This window comes from Lasioglossum baleicum, chromosome 9, assembly GCF_051020765.1.
Source record: "Lasioglossum baleicum chromosome 9, iyLasBale1, whole genome shotgun sequence".
Classification (NCBI taxonomy): Eukaryota; Metazoa; Arthropoda; class Insecta; order Hymenoptera; family Halictidae; genus Lasioglossum; species Lasioglossum baleicum.
This window is the reverse complement of record NC_134937.1, coordinates 16,108,392-16,130,333: the sequence shown is the minus strand read 5'-3', so window position 1 is coordinate 16,130,333 and position 21,942 is coordinate 16,108,392. Positions and strand designations below refer to the sequence as shown.

The 21,942-nt window shown below is 39.6% G+C and overlaps 1 protein-coding gene across 6 annotated transcripts in view; it reads left to right on the top strand.

The window, feature by feature from the left end:
* Nucleotides 1–21,942, top strand: part of Ddr (discoidin domain-containing receptor 2) — a 334,142-nt gene that overhangs the window by 150,942 nt on the left and 161,258 nt on the right. For 5 of the 6 annotated variants that reach the window (XM_076429974.1, XM_076429972.1, XM_076429976.1 and 2 more), the window contains one exon: nucleotides 19,735–19,979. In XM_076429974.1, the coding sequence (XP_076286089.1) occupies nucleotides 19,799–19,979 (181 nt within the window). In that variant the 5' untranslated portion in view covers nucleotides 19,735–19,798. Of the gene's footprint in view, nucleotides 1–3,261; nucleotides 5,527–19,734; nucleotides 19,980–21,942 lie in introns of those variants that run through there. The other variant, XM_076429977.1, reaches the window with a different exon arrangement.

The following is a 21,942-nucleotide window of genomic DNA, read 5'->3' as shown; positions in this document are numbered from 1 at the left end:
TTCGGATGCATATATGTGTAATTTGAACTTGTTCCCCGGAGTTTCGATGCTTCCCGCTGCATGGAAACTTGTAATCATGTATAGAGTTCAACCGATTGAGAGTGCGGCTGCCACATGCATGTACACCGAGTCATGTGATAAAGGTGGGCGGGCCAATACCCCCTCCACATTCAGAAGATTTGTTATTGGCTGCGACTGGAGTGAGTTGCTCTTTTCTACCGCTATTGTCTTTACCACGCTTCCTATTGTTCCTTAACCCGGACACTATACTTGAGTCCAAATAAGAATATACTTACTAGCCGACGAATTTAGACTCTACTGCGCATTTCACTATGAACGGAACTCGTTCATTGTGGCTAATCCCCCTACTTGTACTTCGCCGACCACGCGATCATTGGCTGCTGCCATCAATTTTATGGCTGACCCGCAACGACTTGCACAGTACAAGTACATTTTTATTTGCACTCATGTATAGCACTATTTTCTACTTCTTGCTTTCCTTGGGGGCGATTAAATTATTTTTAAATTAATTTAATTAATTTAATTTATAATTAATTTAATTAATTTAATTTTCAATTAATTTAATTTTTATTTTAATTATTTTTTGAGTGACGTTTGATAACAATTCTTTCTCTAAAAACTAGCTATGGATATTTGACACAATTTTAATTTGTTAATAGTTTTTATATTTTTCTCTTACTCCATATTCAGTTCCTTCTTATTGATTTTCTATTGAAATGTTGTACATTTTCCTTTTTACTTCTCCAGTTTTCTACCTAATATTTCAAGTACGTTTTATGGTATGGTATGGTATGGACATGATATTTGGTCCCCTCAGGGTTTCAAATTCATTTACCAATCCTCTCCTTTTTCCACTCTCACCATCGCCTTTTCAGCGGGACCTACTGTTTATGGTGGGTTCCGAACCACCTTTTGCCAACAACACGTGAAAAACACCCCGGGTGGGTCACTTTCCGGTTTTTGACCAGACGGTCACCCATCCTAGTGCCGGTCACGTTCCACGTTGTTTAACTTCGGTGATCTAACGAGAACCGGTGCTTTCAACGGGACTACGGTTGTTGGCAAGTACGTTTTATGTCTTACACTATTTATTGTGTTAAATAACAAAAGCTCCCGAGCAGAAAGAACGTTTTTCACACAGAAAATACTTAACATATCCACTTTGAATATCAATGCAGTCTTGCAATTGGTTCCTGATTACAGTCGGACTTTGTACTTTACCTCATTAATAGCTAATTAATTAAATTACTGAACCACGAAACGCATTAAAACTTGGAAACAAGTTCGCAATTCCCAATAGACACAATGTGCTTTTGAATTGTCAGTATAATATCGGGTCGATTAAAGTTCATGTCATTGCTAAGTCTCCGAGGGAACCAGACTCCCGAGAGTAGCTCGTCTAATGAAACCATCAAGCTGTGGCGTGTCTTCAAGTTTATCATACGTCCATCGTTGTTGTCTTATAATTTACCTGTCCCGTAGCCTCAACATTTACAAAGCTAAGCTTTTTTTAATGTCGCTGTACACAACGACGTACAGATTTATTCTTTTAAATATCTCGATTTTTGTTGACTTTTGGAATTACGATGATAATGGTGAACATACTGTGGATGTTTATGCAAAATCCAAATTGTCTGCATCAATTACAAGAAACAACAGCCATTAAATCTTTGGACTATCTTAAATTCCATCACTTATATTTTTTAACTAAATTTTTTAAATGAAATATAAAATGAAATCTACAGTCTAATAATGAAGGTAATGATTGAACTTTGAATTGGGAGACGGGATAATGCACGTATTGTTGCTTAATTAAGAAGAAGCATCGACAGTTTTACGGCCGAGCGATCGCAGATATGAAAACCTGAAATCAATATGCATGACGCGTCGTGTTCGATCTTTTTGGCAGTGTGTCAGAGCGCTTTTACGTCGCTGTCAAATGGTGCATCCGGATCAGGACGAGATCGCGCTGGAAAATAAGATCTGTAAACAAAATGCCAATATCTTCTGCTGCAGACAAACCATGCAAAGTGATTTACAACGACGAGAAACAATATTCTATAGTTTCGCTAGGTTTATTGGCATTCTCGTCATTGGTGGAGTGTTCCTCGATAAAATTGCGTCGGTCAGAATTGTACAATACTTTTATTCTTTATTCTCGAAGAACTTTTATATCTTTAGCAATTGTAATACTGTAGAAGTTATTACTAAAATTTTAATCCCATTAAAAGTTCTACATAGTATCAATGCATTTGATGAATGAAATGTATGAATCAGCCAAGTGAAAAGTAGTTTATTTGAATTTTTGTCAAGATATATTTGTCGATAAGAATCTAACAATAAGGCTGCATAAATTACCACAAACCACTAATTTCCCGTGTTCTCGAAGCTTTTTTTCACTCAAATCTTACAGAAGACACGAGTTGCCTAACAAGCACTGTTCGCTAGCGCAGGAGCCATTATTCCCTCTTACAGAGATCAACGTTGTGTCCGGATGAGAAAGAACAATTGAGGTCTGTGAACTGCATGCTGTGCCGTCAAAGCAGTTTTTCAGTGGGAACTCAACGGACTCGAGTCTGTCGGGCGGAGAAACGTTCATTTAGTAACGAACAAGATTCTCTAGCGAGCCTGCTAGACAACAGGACGTTTTGAACTACCGACATGATTCATCTGCGCCACTATTTCGCTGAGACAATGTCGATACGCTGAGTAACAGCTGAGGAAAGGTGGAAAAATGTTCACTACCGAACCAGCAACTGAATTTATTACAGGAACAGCAAACTGGCATTAAGTTTTTCGTCCCAACCCTTTTGACTGGGCAAACTTAAACTTGGACTTGAACTTAAAATATACAACTTAAACATTGAATCGATTCCTGTACCTAAAAATAATTTGGAATTGTTCCTAATTTGGACCTCATGTATATACAATAATTTATAATTAATTAATACCAACTTATGGTACTTATATTCTAGGTATATTGTAGTATGTATTTTGTATTACTACTATAATTAGTATAGTAGTTTTTGATAACTGAAAACTTATATTTCGATTGTGCACTCTTTGTTGATTACAGCATGTTTCAAAATTATATAATATATCGTGACTATTCTAGCGTGATTCTCCATCTTTGGATCGGTGGAGATTTGTTAAAAAAACTTGCCGCAAAATTGACCTTGACCTTGAATTTCACGGTCAAATTTTTTGTCATTGCGTCGTATAGTACTCATCAGGGGGAACAAAAGTCTGAAAGGAACCATGAGTCAAAAACGAACCGTTAGCTCAAAAATTAACGTATGATTGAGGCGCGGTGTGATTGGGCTTCGGTGTGTTCGAAGCCACGTTGTGATAAGCGGCGAGCGAAATAGAAGTCAATAACAATTGAACAGCATTGTTGGCGTATTTTTGAGTAAAATAAAATTATTCGGGACATTGTACAGCTATCTGGATTCTATTTAACTACGAAAGAAACGTGACCCATGGTTCCTCTCACACTTTTGTTCAACCTGATTAGTACTGTACGACGCAATGATAAAAAAATTTACCTTGAAATTCAAGGTCGAGGTTAATTTTGCGGCGTTTTTTTAACAAATCTCCACCGATCCAAAGATGAAGAATCACGCTAGGGTAGTCACGACATATAATTTTGAAACACCTTGTACGTCCGCAAATAAAACTGTTTTTAATATTACTCGGACTATAATTTCAGCAATTCCGATCATAATTTCTCGAATTCAAGGGCAGTTAACATTTCCTGTCTTTGATTTTAAATGGCCCGAAACCATTTAAATTGTACTTATCAAAGTGTGAAGCTATTGTAAAATACTGCAGAATAGCGACTGCTCGCATTGTCGCGCGCATTATGTCACACTACGCCGATGTATGTGTCGATGGACGAGTAAAGGTGTGTCTTACAATGTGTGTGTGTGCACGATCGCGCCTATTTGCGCGTACGTCTACACACGAGCTAGTTTGCACACGTGCGCATACATTGCAAGTCGGTTGGTTGTGATAGCTGAGAGTGAACGCGTGGTATACTGAGAATACTGAGCATGTGGGACCCGATATGTTGAAAAGATAATTAAGAGCTTTCACTGCGGAAATATGAAAAATTTGATGGCGGACAAATCACATTGTCTTTGCAGAAAATGTTCCAAAACTTTTGCAATAATTCATTATACGATTAGTAATCAATAGGAACCTTTATACAAATTCCCATTTACAAAAATCAGACAAAGAGAACACATATTTTGCTGACTGAATCGTGTCTTCTGGTAAGAATAAAATAAAAATTAATTTCTCTATAATATATTGCTTCTTGCATTTTGCATTTGATGATAAATAAATAAATATCTGCAGTCAAGTAATCCAACCACAATTACTATCAACTCTTACCTTTTTGTGTAATTAATTGGAGCTTTGATTACTTTAGTTAGCGACGATCTCTGAAAAGACTTGATAATTATTTTAGCTGTTAGAGAGGTTTGTCACCACAGCTTAATAAGAAGGAAATAAACAAATATTTTGTACTGGTCGGAAATAAAATTTCACAATCCCTCCGAGCATATTGAGATAGCAATATCATCACTGCTCCCAGACAATAACATTACCGTGCTCCTAAGAGAACGACCGGAGGATTACAAAAATGGAGACCGAGGTTTCAAGATATATAACGAAATCCGGAAGACAGAGATGACTCTCTCGGTCTTAAATAGCGAGAAGTTAATGCGGGACAGGGAACAAATGAATGGACTTTCTTGTACGGTGATTATTCCTCAAAATATACTCCGGACGATCGTTGTTATATGTATATATATATATAAAGCAGCTTAATTTATATTTTTCATTAGCCGGAAAAGGAGATATCCACCTGCCAGCTTTGCTTAATTAAATTGCTATACAAACTACAGTGTCGCAAACGGGTGTTTCTCGACGAAATAAACTGAAGCGAATGAGAAGGAGAAAGGAAGACAGAAGAAGAAAAAGAGCGAGAGCGAGAGAAATACAGAGAGAGGCAATCGTGAGATGACGCTAATATCCACAGTGAATTGAGAATGTTCTAAAGATAGAACGCGATTGAATTAATGGAATGAAGCTTTGTTGACCATAACTAACAAATTGTACGATTGAAACGATCGGGATGACAAACGGGAAGGATGAAAATAGGCGTGTTGAGACCGAAGAGCAGTGTATCGCGATCGGAGCAGTCGATTGATATATTTTGAGAATTCCGCGTCGCGCCGTAAAACGAGTACCGGTGGGACTCAAAAATTTCGAGGACTTTTAAACGCGTTAATGACCGGCATTCACTCTGTCCGGCTGGATACGTTGGATTTCCGCCAATCAGCACAGCAATTAGCGAAATTCACCGAACGTGCTTGTTCGGCAATTGGGTGAAACGATCTGACGGCCAACTGGCAGATTTCTGGTCTTAATAAATATACCGTTTAAAATTTGAGCTATCCGAACGAAAGGAATTACCAGACAGAATACGGCGATCAACCGGTATGTAATACGTCCACCGATATCGAATATTCACTAAATTCATCATACACGGGGGACATTAAGGGTCACCAATTTCGCAATATTAAACTCCCCATTTATCTTTCAACGCGCCCTCGCAGTCTCTATAGCATCGCGGGCAATATTAAATTTATTTAATCATAACCTCTTTCCATAAGGACTCCCGCGCTAGGTCCATCATTCGGTGTTCGATAGTATGAATTTTTTATCAGAGTTGCCCCGCCGCTCGAAACCAAATGAAATTAATATTATTAATTAATGCTATTGCAAATTCATCGCAGCTTTTGTGCTACATTCCTGTATCATTTTGTACGTCACATTTAAAATGTGTGTTAGTGGTGAAGGCTAATGTTTAAATCAAAACGTTAATCCTTTCGTAAATCGGCTGATAGTATTATACGAACCGAATTTATGATTTCATGCAACTGAAAACCTGAAAACCTTTTACATTTTTAATGCTGCGTCGATGTATTGAACACTGATTGAGCTTCATTATGTCACTCACTGCCAATTGAACGCTGATGATGTAGCTGTGTATCTACATGTATTATTTAATCTACGTGTAATATCATACACGTTAAATCAATTTCAGATTAGGTTTTTAAAACATAGATGAGATGTATCGAGTTCTTGTCTATTGTAAAAAAAGACAGATATTTGAGTATTTACGACATAAAACTCATTTTAGTTTTAAAAATTGTGTAAGCATCTTCGGCTGAATGATTTCAATAAGCCCAAACTAAAATAGGGTTATGCTGAATGTTATCGAAATTCATGTTATATATTCGACTCTATATTCCCGTGTAAGATGCTGGAAAGTAGATTTTCGAGGCTGTAATAAATAATTCTATCGGCGACTATACAACATTCGAAGTCCACAGAGGCAGAGGCAGTGTATTAAAATTGCCAGTGCGAGTGTATATCGAACTGGGGGGGATCCCGCAGCCATTACCGCAGTCGGTCGTAATAAAGGGTGGTATTCAATAACTAAATACAATCAGCATAAATCCCGGGATCCGTCGTGTCCACGGTCGCGTTCACATAAATCTGGCGTGAGGGGAGGGGCGACCGTAGGAGCAGCAGCCGTATGAAAATCAGCCGACGGTGTATTTATCATAGCGTTTCGCGATCACGAGTCGCGGTAAAACGGACGCGGGCCGACGAAAGAACGGACACGCCCGAGGCCGAATACGGCCGCGGGCGCTGGTTAATTTCCGTTTGACTAACGCAACGAGTGTCGCCGGCCACGTTTCCGTGACTGGCGCGACGTCCTGTATAATACAGGACCCTGCCGCGCCCCCGTATGTGTACACACGCGTGTACGGTATGTCCTGTAGGGGTGTCCTGTACCGGGCCAGTTCTATCATGCTGGCACAGCCCGGCTCTGGACGTGTATAAACATCCACCTAAGTAGAACGTTTCGGCATTGCGACGTACACATGTCGGGGCCGTGTCGATAACCACCGCGCTGCCTGTCGTTTCGACGCCATCCTGACTCGGGGCTAAAAACGGGGTGACTGACAGTTAGGGGAGGCTCCGAAATTGTAGTAGTATGGTACACTCTGGTGCACAGTAGTTTAACAAAATAGAAACCAATTTTTTCGCAACAACTCCGGCTGGACCTTTCATTAAAATCGGCGCGTTGTACTTCAGTAATATTCTTTGTAAGAAAACTTGATTTGTCAGCCTGGACATTACTATAAATAAATTACAGCGAGGTTAGGCGAATTCGCGTTGATCGGATCGTGAGATCTGTTCCAAAAATATTTCGCGTAAGCGTCGGTTCCGTGATTCGGCATTTTTCCCGCGACAACAAAGTGCCACTGTGCCTCAGTCCCGATAACCGTGTTTTCTCAAATCCTTTGGCCGCTCTAAGGAGCAAACGCGATTATTCGAGTGTGGCGGAATCAGGAAAGAAGGAGGACAGACCCGGGGAGTAGAAAAGACGCTGTGAGATCAGACTGGAATTGGTACAAACCGAATAATTCCGACAGAATTCCCACTTGAATCCGGCGTAATCGAGACGCGCGACGGCGCGGCGGTGCGGTGCGGCGCGGTGCGCGCTTTATCGATTGATCTTCCTCGGTCTAGGTAAGGCGAACCGGGGTCTCTGGGAAAGAAGCAACCGGATCGATCCCGTGTGCAACAATGCCTCGGGATAGCCTGCATAAATGTACTCCGCTCCCACGTATCGGTAAATCCTTACCTAACGACCAACGACTTGGCAAAGTCCGAACGTTCCAGGGCACTTTTTCCTTAGCTCCGCGTTCGCGGGCGTCTTTTTGTACCTACGAGGGCTGCTCCTTTCTCGCCCTTCTTCATTCCCGTGTAATCCACGGTACATTAGCCGCGACCCTAAAACTAACAAGCTTAACGCATCATTCTACCGGTTGTTCGTGATAAACGCGGGATAAAATGGGGCAAATTCTTTCGGGCTGTCCAACTTTCGTCTAATGACTCGGACAAATAGGACTGATACGAAGTTTTTGAATAGATCCACTTGGTCTTTAATGGTGGAGAGGTGATTTTCAATGATGGATGATATCCGACTCTGTTTTTCATTTGTAGTAACAGATAACTTCATGTTTCTTCATTGAAAGTCATCTTTATGCAGATTAAAAATGTTCTGCGTCAATCGCAAAGTCCAAGAACCTTTTTAATAATTTTCGTAACTTCAAGTTGGTTCTAAGTCCGTTTAATCTGTCTACTGTTTCAAATTGCACTTACCCATTTTTGTCACAAAAGTATAAAATCCGCAGTCTATACGTTCTCGTTAGATTTAATTCAATCCTATGTAAAATGGAAGTTAGACAGTGTTTCTTTTAACAGTTACACAACATCTTTAATCTTCATTGCTGTTTTTATTAAACTCTGTGAAATAAGAATTTTATTAATCATTCTTCACTGAATAAACTTACATTTCTGTGCCAGATACAATTTATAAAATTATTATGGGAATATGCATTCAGTGTCAACACACCGAGCATATTATCACACAAAAATGAGCATCGGTTCTAGTCAACATTTCACAGACTAATTATTACCGCCATCAACGTTCAGACGTGTGTATTCGAGAAACAAACACTCCAGGCGCTGTCAATGTAAACTGTGATTCCCGATGGCCCATATCCTGTACAGGGTGTCCCAAAGTCACGAGAACACATGCGAACGACGAGAAAACACGCCTATCATAATGCAAACACAAATCGAAACACGGTCCGTATCATTTTGCAAGCTGAAGCTACATTTTCAAGATATTACCTGCTGAAAATTGATGGTTCGACTTCCGACGCGCTGTTTAAACTACCGCTCAACTGGCTATGATTTAAACAGCACTTGCCGGAAGTTAAACCATCAATTTTCACCTGTTAATATCTCGGAAACAATGCCTGAATTTACGGAACGGTAAAAGGCAAGCTAGTCACATGTGAATTTTAGCATTTATAAAAAAAAATGAACACACGAAACACAAAATAGTGAAAATGTTACGAGGTTTTAAGAATTCTTTTGTTTGCCATCTATCAAAATTGTTGGATGAAGAAATTAACATTTCTACCAATCAATGCACCACATTTTTATGTTGTATCAGGTCATTAATTATGAACCTTGACAAATAAAACACAAATTTCAAACACATTTGTCAAGTTTCGTACTTAATGACCTGATATAATGATGCGCAGTCTTCTTAATATTTCTTCCAACTATGTTCAATCTTTAGAAAGTAAACGATAATGTGTGAAAATGTATCGCGTGTACAAACGTCCCTGAATGGTGGAGTAAAAAATTAGGTTCAATTAGGTCTCTAGATTCTTGTATTAAAAATAAAAGCACCATACACAGACACTGAAAGAACATCAGACTCTCCTGTTTCGCCTATTGGCATACTCCGCCTAAGAAAACTGTGTCAAATCGTGACAACGGAAGGACAAGAGTGAAGTATAGTTTTTCGAAGGCGCAAGAAGACCGTGGGTTTCATTATGCCAGGATTCCCGATACATACAGCGGGTCATAAAATATCCACTAAAAGCTTCGCGTGACAGATCCGTTCAATAAATCATATTCCCGTTCCGTGAACGGCGTATTTAAACGGAATAAAGCGGCGGAGTATAAAACGCCGGGTAGGAGGTTATTCTGTACGTTGAAAAATATCCCTGACAAAGTGTGCCTTTTGTAGCTCGTTACGCAGTCGACGGGCTTTATCAGGATTTGGTCGGGGAACGGTCGGCCGATGGTCAAACGTACTGGGGAGATGATATCGCGCGACGTCACGACGTCCGCGAGCTGCCGGTGTATAAGGAAGTCGCTCGATTCCACGAGAATTCTGATTGCCTCGCGAGTACCCTCGAACGTCTTTCCCGTCGAGAAGAGTCGAAGCTGCGACCACGGAATTTTCGTCGAGAGAAATCGATGTCGACTACCTCCCGAGCACGGGAATCGCCGTACGCGAAATTCTATATTGAAATCGAACGGCCATCTCCTCGGAAACTTTACAATTTCCTGGGCAGACAAACGACGATAAATGGTGCACTTTGGTCAACGTTCCATACACATTACCGTCGAATGCATGTTCCCTTATCGGTTTCTCGGTTTCATAAACTGAAATAAATCGAGAATAGAAGCACACCGGACCGGGAAACTTTCCGTCGCAATGGAATTCGCGGAAGCTGCCGCGGGAATATTGCATTCATCTCGTCGAGACAACGCACACTACCCCGAAACAAACGAAAAGAAAATACAGGAGACCATTGTCTTCTTGCTCGACGTGCTGCAGGTTTGTCGAAGGAGTTGATAATTTATCTGCGGCGACGCACAGTGGGGCAAAGTGATGAATTTTGTGTCAAAATCACTTTCGATAGAAACGAGATAGAGCGATTATTTTTTTTTTTTTCTTAAACCTGAAATATTGCAGAATGTGAGAAAAATTATGATTTCACTAGGTTTTTTCAGACAAATCGGTTTTGTTAAAAACCCTGAGGTAGTAGACAAATTTTACGACCGGATTTGAAATCAGCCTGACAAAATCTACGGAAATGATGTAAAAGAAAATTTAACCGAAACATGGTATTGGATAAATCACAATTATCTTGTAATACTGCAAGTTTAACACAGATTTTCAAAGTTAAAAAACGTTCCTACCATAATCTCTCTATTTTCGCATATTCTGCAATATTTCAGCTTTAATTCTTTAAAAAAATCATCGCTCTATCTCATTTCTACCGATAGTTCTTTCTTTGAAAACTAGACTTTACCTAAATTGGTTTACACAGACATAACGAGACATAATTAATGCAACCTAACCAACCGAACCTGAACAACGCAAACTTACTTGTATCTAGCACGATCTAATTAACGCAAACTAAGTAACCCAAACTTAATGTAACTAGCGTAGTCTAGCTAATGCAAGCCCAGTTTAACAAAATTGCTAAGCAAGCTGCGAATCTTTATGCAAAATAAAAATGTTCTACATCAATTTCAACAAACAAAACTCCAATAGAAATTTGTTTATTTAATTATCCTAATAAGTCAAAGAGGTAATAGATTTTTGAAGAATCATTGATATTTGTAGTATATACTTAACAACACATTACGCAAAATCCCCGTCACATGGACAGTAAACATGTTCATATAAAAACTTGTTAGATATCACCCTCAGAATAATGATTTTTTTTATTGTGATAGGAGCGATACTGTGTCGCAAAGGGTTAGACAAGAAATTCAAGAATGAAAGCAACAACACCTATTAGAGACTAACTTCCTTTTCATAAACTACTGGTGTTTGCAAGTATACATTCAGCATAGCTGTACATTACACGATAAATAATTCCGACAATTTGATCGTCCACCATAAAAATGCATAAAGCCCACAGTCTAGAAATCACCAATTTGGTTCACGACGAAGATACCATTAGTCCAAACATGTCCAAGCAGCATCCCCAGCCGTTTTGACGCACGCAGCCTCGCTCAGGAGCAAACTTTCCTACCCATCCGATCCCGAATTCCATCATAAATCTAAATCCCGGGGCATGACAATTTCAAAAGAAAAAGCAAGTCGGCAAAAGAACGGCACCGTGGAGCAGGCTCGTGGACCGAACTCGGGGGTGTATCGTCGCAGCTTTTGTACGGGCTCGATAGCCCGTGCCGGGCAAACAAGCCTACGGGACACAAAACAGGGTCTACGATGCGGAAGCGAGTCCGGGGTTCCGTCCAATGGACTTTCCTCCATCCGTTCACGGGATGTCGAGCACCGTCATTACGTCGTATGCAGACGAGCCGGCCGTAGGAACACCGTGGTAGATAGAATAGAAACACAGACAGAGACCAAGGAATAGGTACGCAAAGGAGACGAGCCGAACGGAAGGATTTTCGGATGCAAATTTTATTCCGTTTCTTTCCCGAGCGGCCGCACCTTCCGCATCCACCGAAGAATCGTCTTCCTTCCATCCAGTCAGCCTTTCTTCCCGCCCCCGGCTTTTTCCGTCCTTCCGACTTGCGAGTTCCTTTAACCCCGCGGGCTCCTTTTTCGATCCCGCAGGAGTCTTCACGCGTCGCCGGGCCAATCCGACAGAGTTATCGTGGACTGTTTTTCGCTAACCGGAGCTCGCGGATCCTTGTCGCTGCGGGAAAAACGCGACATCGCGGCGGCTAATGAATTCCGACGGGTACCCGCCCATCTCCGGATCCCCGGACACCGACGAATACATCCGGGATCAAGAAAGATTTCCGATTCTCGACCCGCCCGCTGGGACCAACGAAACGACTCTGTCTTCCGGAGACAATCGTCGATCCTGGAAAATAAGTGGAATCGAGGATCTTTCGGGGAAGCAGCTGACCAGCTGTGTATCTCGTTAAACTGCACTGTCTACTAGGTGTCCCGTTCACTGAAAGACTATTTTCGGCGGAATTGAGGTGAAAAATTGGCGACTGCACACTTCGAGTGCCTCCGACGGGCGATTGATCTGAAAGTCCGTGGGAATGGTTGTACGTGGGTGGAAATCAGTAAGTGGTCTCCTGGTTAGCACATCGGTGAAGAGATTCACAGAATTTGAGGATGTTGACGTGTGGTTTTTGTTTTATTGAAATTATTAAGGAAGAAACGAAATTTTTGGTTGGCTATTGTTTTTCTACAATTGGTGCGAGATATTTTTATTTTGCAAGGTCCACTGGTAATTTCATTTAAGAAGAATGCTGCTGTTCATTTTTAGTGGATATGAAAAGTAACTTTTTCAAGATATGATTTGATCAATTGCAAAATGATTGTGGATTTGTGTTGGAGTAAATCAAGCATTTCGAATGAAATTCATTGTATATCAAAATAGCAAATTTATAGGACATTTCTGTAATTAAATATAACATGACTAATGCGTCTATCTATTGTTCACTAATACCACTTGTAAACATTTGTCCATTGTACAGTACCTTTCACCGGTGCTATTGTCTAGTTATAAATTTATGTGAAGTCATTACTGAACATATAGGTAACATTATACCACTGTCAATGTTTACTGACATTAACATATATTGATTTGCTAATTGTAATTGTTCACCTACTTCTCTTTCATAGCAACGTCATTTTATATTTTTAATTATCTTTTGCTAAGAGAAAATTCATTTCGTTATTTAGAACCTTAAATTCTATATGAAATCAATTTTGTTTAAATCCAATGCCAAAACTGAAATTTTTTTAATCATCTTAATTCTGTCTCACTAATTTTATTTCATCGTTAGCACTGATATAAATTCATTCTGAGCTACACGAAAGAAGAACAACAAACCCCTTCAAACAAAAGGATCAAAGACAAACGGGCACATGGCAAAATCGAATATACACCAAGAGAATTCTACATTTTTCTCTTTTTCGAAGTGGTGCCTTTGGAGGACCATTTCAAAAAAATTCCAAAACGCTCGGCACGAAACTCGTTCCGGCAAACAGCGACCATATTCGATTCCTTTCGCATGCGATGAAAAAAAAGAACTCGTAACTGCTTTTTTCCAAAAGTCAATCAGAAATTCGACTTTGGGAACGTATCGGATTCTGTTCTGGTAATGGAATTGAACTTAACAGACTTTAACCATTTCTGTGACGAATAAAAATGAACAAATCGCTCGAAGATACACGTGCTTTCCGTATAACATACATAGTTCTTCATTATCATGTTTCATCAAGTTTCTGTATTATAAAATAATGGCTGAAGGTTTGCATAGACCCTTTCTTGTTATTTTTATAAAGTAATAAAAAATAGTCAGTTTTTGTGCTTCGTGAAGCTAGTGTTAAGCAACAGATAATTTTTTAAATTATGTAGTGGCTAATTTGAGTGTGATTCAGGTTTTGCAGGAAAATTATTTTGCAAGTGATGAAAAGCCACTGTTGCGGTAATATTCTCGTGAAACGTGCAGAAAGCGATTATCTTCGAAATCCTTCGCCTAGACTGACCCAGTTGCATTCCGATCCGAATTTATTCCTATCTGCCCCGTTTTTCAAGTTCGCCGCTCCTTCCCGTAATCATTATTACATCGTCCCAGTGTGCGGTATAATGTCGCCTGCCCCGGCGACCATTTAAAGCGGTCGCTGTTTATCTAAAATTTATTCCGCCGGTGTATTAGCGGAAAATTTATTCGAGCTCGTAATTCACCATCCGGTCTTTCCTGTTTGCAATAAATCTCGGCTTCGTTGAAATGTTAATCGAACAAGTCGCCCCCTCTAAACGGCGCGCGACTCACTTTCCAGTTACACGATTTATTCTGCTCGTGTACTCCAGCACGCTCGGAGCAGAGACGCGACAAAAATGTTGTTCGCGAAACAACGTTGTCGACAACTACTTCAACGAACTATCATAGTGTCGCGTCGCTGTCCTAGAACACTCGACAGTGGCTCCGGTCTTGGAGAATTGGTTCCTTCGAGAACCAATCTTCAGCGCGCACGGCTTTGTAAATTGTGGTCCATAAATACAGCTGCGAGGCGTCTCTGTTATTTCAAGTAACAAATTATTCTGTAATGTTGAAACGTGTTATATTATAATTTACTGTAACCGATTACGTTGCGATGCAACGTTTGTGGAACGAGCGTTGGCGTTGAGAGTCATTGCCAGTGCTCATTTCTCATGTATTTCATTTTCTTAATCGAAGACGACATGTGTGTTATTATTCCCTCGTGATTTTTTTATACAGATTGACAAGGTGACTAGCAAAATTGATGGATAAAATATATTTGAATATTCATAATTATATAAACATATGTTTATATTTGGGAGAGTCTGTAGAATTATTCTATGGAAACAACATTATTATTCTTTTCACAGATAGATCACGAACAATTTTTAAAGTTGAAAATCTCTTGTGTTTCTTTATGTAAACTGTTAGTACTTCCTTTTATCCGACGATAAGCGATTGACAGATTGTGAAACTGTTACAGGCAGCAAATTTTCCACAATAACTCCTAATTTGTGTGCACTAAGGGCAATGGTTCCTGCAGAAGTTTCTGGTCAAGTACTGTTGTAACAACGCGGTTTACGGACGCGTGTAATTCGATCGCTTCCGCGCTCGCTCCCCACTAACGATCGTTCATTGCTAATAATTGGAGAGTAATGCGAATAGGTATCACTCCCTGGTTGTGTAAGTAATAAGAGCTCATATTAGCAGTACGAGCAGTTAGTATTATTTGTGTTAATCTAGTTAAATTACATGTGTAGACCGATATAAATCCAATAAATCGACGGAAAGCGAGTGAAAATTAATTGAAATAAATTGAAATTCAGTGAAATCTGTAACAGGAGGTATGTAATTAATGTATTCTAACTGAACAAGGTGTTAATAGTACTTATTCGTCCGATTCCAACTGTATAATATTACCTGTTAAGCAGCTTTTCATGCAATTCGCGTGAATGAACTTGTGAATGCATAAATGTGCACAAATGTGCATAAATTTTTGCTGTAAGATTAAAACTTCTACAGAAAGATTAAAAGAGTAATATAATGAGTTCAGTTTTATCTCTCATAAAATATAATAAAAGCTATAGTGTGCGAAACTAATATTAAATGTAGCGTATACCTATTAAATGTGTAATGGATTAATATTAAAGAAGTGCAACCGGTATGTAGAGAAGTGAACACTAGTATTTATAGAAAATGATTTTCTGTTGTACTGAAATACCCAAGATAACGTGCCGTTCCGTTGCGTGATTTCCATTAGCGAAAATCTCGTCTTCATTCGACGTGGTACGGATTTGCGAAGGTCAGTTTCGTCGAACGACGGGACGTGCAATGTAATTTTCTGCAAGCGGCCACGTGATCGGCTATTCAAAGCGTTCGATCCGAAACTTCCATTATAGGTTCCAGAACATGCATACCGCAATATCTTACAACCTCAATACAGGGCGTAACACTTGTTTCTGACGGCTTTACGAGCGTCTTCGTATTCTATAGCTATACATCAGATGCTACACGAGGCCGACCTAGCATCCTCGAGACGTTACACGGAAAACAGAGATGTGCCTTCTTCCCGCTTGAACAGTGTCGAACTTTTCCGTCACGTATACTGTGCCTGCTAAATCGCGGCGCAATAAAAAATACACTGCACAGAACAATACCTCAAAAAGACAAACTAAATTATTACAAATAGATAAGTTCGAGTATATTACTGGAAAATCGTGTCCGAGAATTTTTCTTTTGAGACAAACACTTTTTTTCCTTTCCCTACCAGATTAAAGTCGTTGAAAATACTTAAAGAATAGCTACAAATTGTCATATAGTCTCGTTTATGTCAATTTTGTTATTCTTTTGAAGTAATTCTTTAATAAACTCACGGTTTACTTCATCGTCCTAAATATGCATAGAAATGTATGTGTGTTTAAAATGAACACCCAGTATATTTTAAAAATTACTTAATTCTTGAACAAACAGGACTAGGCAAGTTAAAAAACGACCTGAATCTTCAAAAAGTATTATTGCGTTGCACAGTTGCCATGTTTTTATGAACTTCTAGTATGTCTGACCAATGACATGTCTATACTACTTACTATCCCTTCCAGCACGATAGTTGCAATCCTACTGCATTTTACATATAAGTTTCCATTTCATTTTATACACTATTTAATAAACAATTTAAAAATATTTCACTTACACACTTCTCGACTTAGAATTCACAAAACTGCAATAAATTTTGACATTTTTATCAAGTGGACGATTAATTTTCTGTTATTTCGAAAATACAAAAAAAGCCACTTTAGAAGATTGTGATTGTATAGTGGAGTACGAAACTAATTTAAGAATGTGTTCGACGTCCTAGCAGTTAGTTGAAACGTTCAAATTGTTAGCGGAAGTTAGATCGGCGTTAGGCGAGGCGAAATTTCATTCATCGCATAGCATTTCAATGCCGCCAGAATGTCGAGTAGATTAAAGTTATACGGGCGACTAATTATTTCTTGTCCTTAGGCTAGAGCCGGATTGTTTAGCGTTTACGTCTTTGTCGTGCGTGCTGTCGTTCTTGCTTCTATAGTACGAGCGTACGTGTTTGTACATAGTCCGGAAAGTTGTTGTCTAGAATCTCGTGGGTGGAATACCTGGGAGTTTCGAATGCCGGAAGCTAGGCGTACGAATCCGTGGGAACAGGTGTGGGAGAAAGAGGTTAAACTACGTAAATCCAAGAAGAATTGATATTAGAGGATGATACAATGTTTCAATTAACACGTTCGACAACAAAATCGAGTTTGAAAATTCAGCGAATACGCGTGCTATTAGATGGGAATGGGTTGGTGCGTCTATTCACGACTGACAAATTCTACTTGCAATTACTAAAACGAAACATACTTTTTATGAAATTAATTTTTCATATTGACTCACCTCCTTGCGGCTTGTGCTACTACGTTGGTCACACCCTGTATATGTATACAGGGTGAACATTATAAAGCGTTACAGACGAATATTTCCAAAAATATTGATTATACGCAAAAATGTTTGAGATGAAAGTTGTTGAGTACCGAGCGGAATATCATGTGGTGGGATTTTTATTTTTCCCGGTGGACAGTGCAAGATGAGGAGAAGGTCACCTTGATTTTTTAAAATGGAAAGACCTACTTTCTGTATCATGAATCGATTGACTATCGAATTCTGAGTAAAAATGTATTGACCTCCATATGTCCTAAATCTAATAGTTAAAGAGATATTATCGAAACAATTTACTTTCTTCTTTGGATAATATCTCGTTAACTATTATACTCAGAATTTGATACTTTATCGATTTATTTTATAAAAATAGTGGTGGTATAAAAAAAGGACATTCCATTTAAAAAAAGAAAGTTGACCTTCGCGTCACCTTGGAGTGTCCACCGGTAAAAATAAAAGCCGCATGATGTCCCCCTCGGTACTGAACAACTTCCATCTGACACATTATTGAGTATAATCAATATTTTAGGAAATATTCGTATGTAACCTCGCCACCCTCTGTATGATTGGTTCGTTCAATAAATCAATTAATTCGTTCAAGTAAAAACTTCGTGTACGTCAATTTATATAGACAAGAACGAACTAGCGGCATAATTCGTGTATCAAGAATATGAAAAAATTAAGGCTCGAAAAGAAACCCTGTTCGCTAACGCCACACATAAAATTCACAAATCATTTACTCCATACACACTACATTTCGTACACACGCGGTGTCCGCGCGTTTCCGGTATTCAGGTGTTTTAATTTGCTGAGCCGCAATTTAATAATTCCCAGCACAGGGGAAGCTCTGGCAACTTTTCGCACTCGGTAAACGTTTAGTCGTTGAAAAATCTCGCATGTGCGAATCGCAATGGATCTAGAGGCGGTGGAAAAAAAAATTGTTTGTTCGTACGGAGCAGGAACAGCGCAACGTCAGATCAAACACGCGGAGTGTTGTAGCCGCAACGGGAGCGAGTGAGGCATGTTTGCGATGCCGTTTGCCCATCTATCACCGCTTGTGGCTGCACAAATTTGCAAGCTGTGATCCAGCGATCGGTGCCGCCGCTCCGCCCCGGCCTCTTAACGCTTTCTCTCCGAGCGTTCATTAATAACGAAGCGGTAATTAAAATTCTATATTCGACGCAGCGGAGCCGATGCAATATTCACGCGCGGGTCTCCCGTGATTCTGTTCTACGTCTAGGATCGTGGAACACACATGTGACCGGAACGACGACGCCCCGACGCCGTCGCCGGCGCTAATTACACCATCGGTTTCTTTGCATTTTTAATTTCTGCCCCGGAGAATCGCAAAGGAAAATGTATTCGGGTCGCTTTTGCTGGATCCTATACGGTCTCCGTCCGTACTCTCGCGATGGTACCGCGCGAATATCCGGTTTAAAAATTCAGTGTCTCCTACAGGAGGATTTCCAGCTAACCGTGTTACCGTTGAATATCGTAGAAAGCGAATGAACTGCAAATGCTCCGACTTTTTGACGCCGGTCTTGCCGGACCACGCGGCTCTGAATAATGAAATGTTTGTTTGCGGAGAACGATCTTCGGCGAATGAATCTTTGTGTTTCTTCTAATCCCGGAATCGCTCCAGCGAAACTCGTTGCAGCTTTTCCGTTTCCCGACTCTGTTTGGACTACATTATCTTTTTAATTAAAGAAATGAAAGCTCAGCGGAGTTGACTTTTGTTTTGATCGTTCCTGTGCCACGAGAATGAGAGTCGCGACTATTTAGGATGAGCTGGAACTTTTCGTGACGACTGTTAACAATTTGTTTGGGTTTTATGCATTTATGGTGGTTATACATTTTTTAAGTTGTTGGAAATCCCAATTGAATTTATGAATGTTAAATTAATGATGCCAATAAACACACATAGCATACCCAACTAAATCGCTCAATTTCGAAGAGTGATACATATTTTAACCCTTATCCAACCCCACAACTAAAAGTATGCATCTCCCCACTTAATTACTAATATTCGTATATTAAATTATTGATGAATATTACTGAAATATTATAAAAGATATGTAATTATAAAGTATAAGGGACAGCAGAAAGATGAATACAGAAAAATTGCCTGTGTGTTAAGAAGCTATATGAAGCTTTTACAGTCCTGGTTACTTCGTGAATTTGAATTACTGTATTATGTTTGTTTCGAATTCCTGACTCATCAATGCGATTTCTATGAGACAGCAATTGAGACTGTCTATCAGCGACGTTTCCTAGACGTCTGTCGAGGATTAACGTGGATTACTCTATGTACAGGATATCGGCGAGAACACTCACCACCTTGCGGCCATCACGATGCTAGGAACGTGCTTGATGACCGATGCGGTCAGGATCGTCGACAGTTAGTGATGAGGAGGAGCAAGTTGTCGGCGTGCCGATGGCCCAGGTCACCAGTAACATGCCGGTTCTCGTACACAGACCAGAACCAGGCTCCCTTCGAAGACTTCTACTCGGCGCTTTTCTTCTCTCGTCCTTGAGACGGTGTCACTGCTATGACATAGGTAAGCCGAGACCCCTATTTACTCTACCAAATCGATCCACGGGCAATCCCGACCTTTCAACGCCAACTTTCCATGCAAAATATTGATACACTTATTTACCAACAAACACACTTAAGAATTACAATAGGACCTCGATTATTAATAACCTCGAACTAATTGGAAGAGTTACTTTTGATAGTTAAGATGCTAGATCAAGTTCACTAATTTGTGCAATCAATCTTGTAAAGCGTGTAAGTGAATTCAGGTATCAGGGATTCGGATAATCGAGGCTCCACTGAAATAATTAGACAGCGGATCATTATGCAAAATAAAAATTGTCTGTATCGATTGCAAGAAATATAAACCAAATTGAATGTTATTTCTTCGCTTAATAATTTTAATAGAGGAGAAATCATATACTGACATCTTCAATTTAAAAAATTTTCCAACAATTTTCAATTTCATCTACTCAGTTTTGCTATACATGCATAAAGATCCGCAGTCTAGTAATAATTTTCACATGCCTTCATAAATCTACTGTGACTGTTCCCTTAACGCGTATGCCAGTATTTAAGTACTTACATTTAATTGTTCTGTAAATTCTTGCGTACGTTCTTGTTGCTAAATAGCAGAAGTGCTATGTCCATCTACTTTCCTAAATAGGTATAAATCGATTCCCATAAGGTTTGCATTTACATATATTTAGTTAGATGATGACTTAAATAAAACAGATTAAAGCAAGTTTTCAAAAATGAAATGAAAGAAATCTCAGTGTGTTGAAACATTGTGAAAATAATATTAAATAGTACATCCAACAAATAGACAGCTCCTCGTGTCTCGTAAGGAAATACGTTTTTGAAGTTCAGATAGAAAATAAAAATTTAATTGGACTACTGAGGTCTCTCTCCGTTCTTGCTTATTCTACTTAGCATATTCAGTGAGCATATAGTCCGCAGTTCAGTCGTAACAGTTAAAACTAGGGGACACGCAAATGTCGATCGTTCCACGAAGCACTAGAATAGCAACCGTGTTGTAATCGTAAAGAAGTACTTCACCTACTATCCTCGAGAACTTCAATTTCACCTTTGTCATGGCCTAACTAGACTAGGTGAACGGAGCTCGTAACATTTCTTCGCAACTCTCGGCGGTGCTCGAATCTTCGGCGACACGAACGGAAACCAGAATTAATAGTTCCGTCCAGAATCAATATCACTGGGCAAACAGCGCAACTATACGTTCAATCTGTCGTCGATGAAACAAAGCGCACGACCCGGCCCGGTCTAGGGAAAAAATGTTCCGTAGTCACTGGATGAAAGATTCACCTATAACTTACTCGTTTGGACATCGTTCTGTAGCAGGTGTTCTAGATGGTGGCCGGTGCGGGTCAGGAAAAAATGTTTCAGCGAAATCATAGAGAATGATCGACAAACATTGATGAATACAAAACTTGATCTACCATACAATCTAGAATAGTTATTATCATTTGAAAGTACTTTGACAATTCCATGTCAAGAAAAAAATGGACTTGTGTCTTACTGGTAATATTGTGTAAATGTAAATGGTTCTTACACGGACTGTGGCCGGGTAAGTGGTGCGACCGAGAAGGGGATGATTCTACATGTAAAAATGAGTCGAAAAAGTGGAATAACATTTTATTGTTTGACGCCTCGTTTTCGGAAAAATCGAGTTTGAAGACCGTCGGATTCACGTGCTTCAGTATATGCAAGGAGTAGAATTTATTTATTAGCACACGTATTCGATGCATTTTCAAACTCGATTTTCTCGAAACCGAGTCGTCAGCCGAAAAAATATTATTCCTTCTTTTTACCACGCTTATATTAGCTTGCCGAGTTGTCGTTGTTGTTGTTCTTTAAACCACTTCCCGATGAGCTAGAGACTTGAAACTTTAAACATAGCTCAGAACTGGGTGACAATGCAATATTAAAAAACAAATTTTTAAAAAAACTGTGCATTCAGGAGAAAA